This window comes from Triticum dicoccoides, chromosome 5B, assembly GCF_002162155.2.
Source record: "Triticum dicoccoides isolate Atlit2015 ecotype Zavitan chromosome 5B, WEW_v2.0, whole genome shotgun sequence".
In the NCBI taxonomy this organism is placed as follows: Eukaryota; Viridiplantae; Streptophyta; class Magnoliopsida; order Poales; family Poaceae; genus Triticum; species Triticum dicoccoides.
In genome coordinates this window covers 352,177,631-352,184,130 of record NC_041389.1, presented here as the reverse complement: position 1 = coordinate 352,184,130, position 6,500 = coordinate 352,177,631, and the positions used below count along the sequence as shown (strand labels likewise).

Below are 6,500 nucleotides of genomic sequence, written 5' to 3'. Positions count from 1 at the left end.
TAAAGACCATGAGACCGAAGCCCAAGAGAGTGTCGGCATCGAGGGTGAGCCATTGTTCGAGGAAGAGCTAGTTGAGCAAGCCCGGTCACAAAAGAGGCAGCAAAGCATGAGGACCGGAGCATGTACAGAGGACGAGGACAAGTTGTTTTGCTATGCTTAGACGGAAATTGGACAAAATCCCAAAACCGGCACCGAGAAAAAGGGTTCAACATTTTGGTGGAGGGTCCATGATTTCTTCCATGAACATAGTAAGTTTGAGCCGTACAAATTTGAGAGTGACCGGAGGGACGTGTCACTTTGAAAGAGGTGGGGCTTTATCCAAGCGGAGTGTAGCAAATTTTGTGGCTTCTATGATCATGTTGTTGCCCGCCCTGTGAGTGGCATTGGCGTCAAGGACTTGGTATATTGTTCGTTTCCCTCTTCATATGAGCACATACCGTCCTCCTATGCATATAAATGTATCTTGTTGGTTTCATCTATATATGAAGGTGTTTCAAGCTTTGGAAACTTTCAAGAACGAAATGGGTGCAAGCCATTTACCTTGACCTGTTGTTGATGAAAATCAATGATTGTCTAAAAGTGGAAGGACCAATATGCGGCACAAAAAATTGAGGGGGGAGGGACTCATCGTTGGTCGACCTAAGCGAGAAGAGGCTGAGAGGGAAGACCAACTCCAAGGTAGATGTAAAACATGATGCTTCGACACTCGCCTTGCAAGAAACTTTGAAGGGGTTCATAACCCAAAAGGAGGGATCAAGTGAGAAGAGGAAAAGAGGAAAGAGAGGAAGTGCCAAGAGAAAGAAGAGGCCATGAAGAACTCGTTTGACCTACAAAAGAAGAATCTCACAATCAATGATGAAAATGCCCGGTCAGCCAAGAAAGTGGAGGTGAAGCAAAAGAATTGTGCTAATCTTCAAGAAAGCGAAGGTCATGGCAACCGATTTGAGTAAGATGACCCCAAAAAGGGGCTTGGTTTGAGAGGAAGCAAAAGTTCATGATGGACCGAGATGCGTAATCATCCTATATTTGTTTGTTTTCCATGAACTATGATCGAGATGCATTAACTATGGTTATGGTATGCACATGTGATTTTTGTGTGCAATGTTTATGCTGGCCTTAGGGCTGGAAAAAAAGCTCGAAACTCGCGAGCTAAACAAGTAGCTCATGACTCGGCTCGAACTCGAACAATAACGAGTCGAGCCGAGCTTTAGTTTAAGATCGTTTACAGGACGAGTTAAACGAGCCGATCTCACAAGTACTCGTATAACTCGTTAGGCTCGGTAAAAGAATCAGTGTTTCTTGATGGGTAGTAAAAACAAACACTAAACACCTTGCGTCCAAGCACAAGGCCCAACCGCTCAAAGCCTAGTCACCTAGGAGACTCACATGTACATGACCATATATGTCCATGTTAAATTCCCAGTTAATCTTTTTGTCGTATTCGTAAGGTTTTTATGTTCATATCTTTAACGAGCTTAACAAGCTAAACGAGCCAGCGCGCAAGTTATACGAGTCGAGCCAATCTTGAATTTAAGCTCGTTATAGTAACGAGTCGAGTCGAGCTAGCTCGTTAATGAAACGAGCTTTAGCGAGTCGAGTCGAGCTGGCTCGACTCGGCTCGAATTCCACCCCTAGCTGGCCTGAATATGATACCATGCAAAAATGCTACCTCCGGTTCAAATTAATTGTAGTAATAGTTTTAGTATAACCTTGTACTCAGCTGGAGTAGATTTATTTCGCTAAATCTACGACATGCTTTTAACACTAGTGTAGAACGCTCTAATATTAATGGGAGAGAGGCAGTATATTTGATGAAAAAAACGAATGGCGTGGACCCCTGTCTAGCACATTACGTGTGCCTTTGGGTCGGCTGGTTGGAGTCGCCGAGCGTCCGGACGGAAGCCTTCCGGAGGGAGCCGAGCCACCAGCGAGGTGGCCGTGTCCTCTCCCCAGTTCCAATGGCGCGCCGCCGCGTGCTCCTCTACCTCAAGCCCTTCGATGTCTACCCTCCGCGCCCTCTCTCCGGCGCCTCCTCCCTCACCTTCCCGCCACCGCCTCCGCCGCCGCGCGCCGCCAACCCCAAGGTCCGCACCTCTCTCGCTCACCCTCTCCGTTTCGAGAAACCTTGGTTACGCCGGCGTTCACGGTTGTCGATGCGCCGGAGGGGGTTTCCGGTGGACTCCCAAGTTCCCGTGCTCCGGCGAGCCGTTGGGATAAAATGGTGGTGGGGTGGAGTTCACCTCGTCGTTCAGAAATCGTGAACTTGAGCTGGTTAACCAATGGTTTCTAAAGGACCGTGCTTGCGCTGATCCATTGTTATCTGTGCGCGTCTTTGGCGTCTGGCTGTATGATTTTTCATCTCCATTTTTGTTACAATACATGTCGTTTGAACTTCCCATGGGCTGGCACTGAGCACACCAGCTGTTTGTTGAAATACTTGTGTGGAGTATGAGCTCTGGTCAGTGATTAGGACTCGAGGTGCAGTGTTCTATGAACTGGTGGGTGCCAGAAATCCTTTCTAGGTCACAATGTGGACTTCCAGTTGGATTTCAGCCTGAATTACTGTCTGTTATTGAGAAATCTGCCATCTTGCTTGTCAGATCAACATCTACTGGGAGAAGTTGCATAACTAGCTGAATCTAACAAGCTTCATTTCCCACTTTCTTGCTGCATAACCATTTTTACCGACATGAATTAAGGGTTTCATGCCTCTTATCGTCAATTTAATGTCTTGTTGCAGATCTTAAGTTATCTGGACCATAGATGCAGAGTCCACAAGGACACAATCAATCTCTGTAAGAGTGTACTACAGCGCAAGCCCCTTGACTGGATCTCAGTGCAGCGAAATCATTTGTCAAATCCAATACATGATGTGGATCTTGTGATTACTGTCGGTGGTGATGGCACACTTTTACGGGCTAGCCATTTTTTGGATAGCTCGATTCCCATTTTAGGTGTTAATTCGGATCCTACGTGTTCTGATGAGGTTAGTTCTTTGGACGTTTGCCAATAATCATCTATTGAAACCAATCACATTAGCAATGCTTGTTGACTATCATTTGCATATGTTCTTCTTTGCACGCTTCTAAGCAGACTAATGGTTATACATATGCTTGATGGGTATGTTTATGGTTTTATAATGCCATGCAGGTTGAAGAGTTAACCGAGGAATTTGATGCGAGAAGAAGCACCGGATATCTTTGTGCAGCTACTGCCAGGAACTTTGAGCAGGTATGTTTCTGTCGCCTAGTCTTCTTGCTTGAGGGTCTCAATTCGTTTTCTTACAGAAATCACACTAGTCTGCTTTTATACAGTCGGAACATTTACCAAATTTCTTGAATGTTACCGTTCTCTTGAACATGACATATTCTCAGATACTTGATGCGACCCTTGCTGGCAGTAGACACTATTCAGAGCTGTCAAGAATATCTGTGAAACTAAATGGATCCCAGCTACCAACTTATGCTCTGAATGATATATTGGTGTCACACCCCTGTCCGGCAAGTGTATCGCGGTTCTCATTAAGGTACTGACTTTGAGCCTTTCTGTAAATATTGATGATTTTCTGTGATCAATTCTAACTGGTATTACCATTTTAGAAAAAGAAGCAATGGGGAGACCTCACGTTTGATTAATTCTAGATCAAGCGGTCTCAGGGTTGCAACAGCTACTGGATCAACTGCTGCCATGCTATCAGCAGGAGGATTTATGATGCCAATATCAAGTCGTGAGCTTCAGTATATGATAAGGGAGCCCATTTCACCAACGGATGCCGACAAACCACTGCTGCATGGGTTAGTTAAGCAAGAGCAACATATGCTTGTTGTTTGGTACAATCAAGAGGGTGCTGTGTATATTGATGGTTCTCATGTAACATATCCAATCCAGCATGGGGATACACTTGAGATCTCCTCAGATGCTCCAGTCTTAAAAGTTATTTTACCAGAATATCTGTTAAAGCAGGCATCTTTATAATGAAATAACGGTATCACTGTTGTGCTTGACTGCTTATTGATCTGGCATGATGTTTGAGGCAAGCGGAATTCTTGAGTACATTAAACTACTACCTCTGTTCATTAATATTAAACTGCCAAAACGTCTTATATTAATGAACAGAGGGTGTAATATATAAACATATCGTTATATACAATAGAGTTAATTTGCGATATCAAACGAAATAGTAGATGGTGATTTTGTAGTTTACCCTTTTTGAAGCAAAAGCAAAAGCAACATTAGACCGTCAGAGTTTAGATTAGAGATAGTGTTTTGTCAGAATCTTAATAATCTTATCCTTTCAGCAGTTCTGAAGCAGAGAGTGCTTTGCATTCTTAGTAGAATTAGGCGTTTTTATGTTAGTAGCTACATTGTACTGCCAGAATAGACATAGTGGCCTAGCCCTAGTGGTTCTTGCAGGTGTACAGATCTGAAATACATCTAACATTTAAGTCGCAAAATGTCTCAAGCTACCATCAACATCTAAAGATGACGAGTCACTGGTGTTGTTACATGATGCTTGTGCCGTTATGCTCTGGCTCTCATTTGGATTTTCCCAGAAATTTCTGCGTAGACCACTTGAGCTCAGGCTGTTTGCAGCAAGGCTGAGTTCTGATAGGAAGGGTTGCAGGGGGGTATGGCCCTCGAGCAGGCTCACAGCATTGGACATCTTTGGTCTAAGTGTAGGTGCTGCGTTGGTGCATAAGAGAGCCACATTCAGCATGAGGAGTGCCTCTTCTGTTGAGTAATTGGATCCTAAGTCTGGATCTACCAGCTCCAGGAGAGTTCCTCTCTCATGTAAAACACAAGCCTGGAACACATTTAAGAGATGCAATTAGCCTCTTCCTTCAAGCGTTCAAGGTATGTATGCGAGAATAAAGCATGAACTGTCAGAGTTTAGCATTTTGTTTCACTACAGCGCACCCCCCCTACATGAAAATGATACAGTTTCCTTTAACTATTCTCTCAAATGACACATCCTTAATTTGTTCCGCTAGAGGCAAAGATCATGCGTTTTAACAATATGTGATTCGCAAATGAGTATGCCATTTTATGAGATAATTCTACTATGTTAACGCGAACTGATTCTGAAACCATAGAAATTTCCATAATCTGATGTTGTCAACTACTACCTCCGTCCCATAATATAAGAGCGTTTTTGACACTAGTGTTGTGTAAAAAACGCTCTTATATTATGGGACGGAGGGAGTAGCATCCATGCCTCTACATGGTGACCAAATTATTTACCAGAATTTTAAATTAGAGGTAGCTTAAATTCATCCATATCTAAGAGAAATTTGGGTAGATTTGAGTGTCCAGGAGAAGTTTGGTTCTAAGGGACAGAAGGCTGAGATAAAAAAACGACTTACGCCCTATTGCGCCGACTGTGTCTAACTGGTTTTTGTTTGCACAAATAATTTTTTGGAGGCACTTATTAATTGCTTTGGATGTGAGGCGATCACATATCGAGTCCATTCAGTATGGTCCAAATTACTGGGAAAGGGGGATGAAGGCTTAGAAGTTACCCAATCGAGAAGATAAACAAAATCTTCTTTTGGCCTGTAGTTTGTGTTGCTTTTTCCACTCACAATTTCCAAAGCAACAACCCCAAAACTGTAAACATCAGCTTTGTCTGTCAAATAACCACGAATTGCATACTCAGGAGCCATGTATCCACTGCAAGAATGATAAAATCAAATCAGCTGTAAACTGTACAGCTAAACGGAGTTACTTAGATATGCCGAAAAGTAATATCCATCCTTAATTGTTTGAATGAAAATTAAGAATACCGTCTAAGCATCCTATTTCATGGAAAATGTTAATCTAGAGTTGATTGCATGTTTTTTGTCATTTATGTTTGTATGCAGGAAAGCCAACAGGTCCAACATTTATGTGGGTTTATGACCAGCTCATCTGATGTCAACTTTTATCTCTATGGATGTTCTGTATTTTTGCCAGAGGTAAATGTTATACTCTCTCCATCCCTGTTTACATGATGCCCACACGTTTCGAGATTCAACCTTGACCATCAATTTGTCGGACGAAACGTTGGTTATGTGCCATAAAAAATATATCATTGAATTCATATTCAAAAAAAGTTCCTAATGTATTAATTGGCCAAAATATGGTCAAAGTTCAATCACAAAAAAATGAGGGCGCCATGTATATAGGGACGGAGGGAGAATTGTTCATCACTTCACTATTACTTTACTTGTAACTGCTTTTTTCTTATCTTTTTGTTATTGATCTAATGGCAATGTGTGGATAGATTTTTGCATTTTGGAAAAAAAGTATGCAATTGAAAGTACTTACATAGTTCCAGCTACTTTTGTGCTTATGTGGGTGTGACCATCTTCATTAAGCTTTGCTAGACCAAAATCTGAGATCTTAGCATCCAAATCTTTGTCAAGCAGTATATTGCTAGCCTTGATATCTCGGTGCACAATCCTTATTGCAGACTCCTCATGCAGATATGCCAGACCCCTTGCTATTCCCAGGCAAATCTT

At 42.5% G+C, this 6,500-nt stretch overlaps 1 protein-coding gene and 1 pseudogene across 1 annotated transcript; one reads left to right on the top strand and one right to left on the bottom strand.

Moving 5' to 3' along the window:
- Positions 1 to 1,867: 1,867 nt before the first annotated feature.
- LOC119308886 (probable NADH kinase) lies at positions 1,868 to 4,011 on the top strand. The gene is made up of 5 exons (XM_037585045.1): positions 1,868 to 2,084; positions 2,741 to 2,986; positions 3,151 to 3,231; positions 3,375 to 3,526; positions 3,600 to 4,011. Exons 1-5 carry the CDS (start codon positions 1,959 to 1,961, stop codon positions 3,973 to 3,975), a joined length of 981 nt encoding a protein of 326 aa, XP_037440942.1. The 5' UTR covers positions 1,868 to 1,958; the 3' UTR covers positions 3,976 to 4,011.
- A 293-nt stretch (positions 4,012 to 4,304) lies between these two features.
- Positions 4,305 to 6,500, bottom strand: part of LOC119308885 — a 10,902-nt pseudogene continuing 8,706 nt past the window's right edge.

Excerpts from the sequence above, each read along its gene's own strand:
- LOC119308886 (XM_037585045.1), top strand. The coding sequence starts at position 1,959 with ATGGCGCGCCGCCGCGTGCTCCTCTACCTCAAGCCCTTCGATGTCTAC. Across the intron at positions 2,987-3,150 it reads ATCCTACGTGTTCTGATGAG|GTTGAAGAGTTAACCGAGGA; the intron begins GTTAGTTCTTTG and ends AATGCCATGCAG. Across the intron at positions 3,232-3,374 it reads CTGCCAGGAACTTTGAGCAG|ATACTTGATGCGACCCTTGC; the intron begins GTATGTTTCTGT and ends ACATATTCTCAG.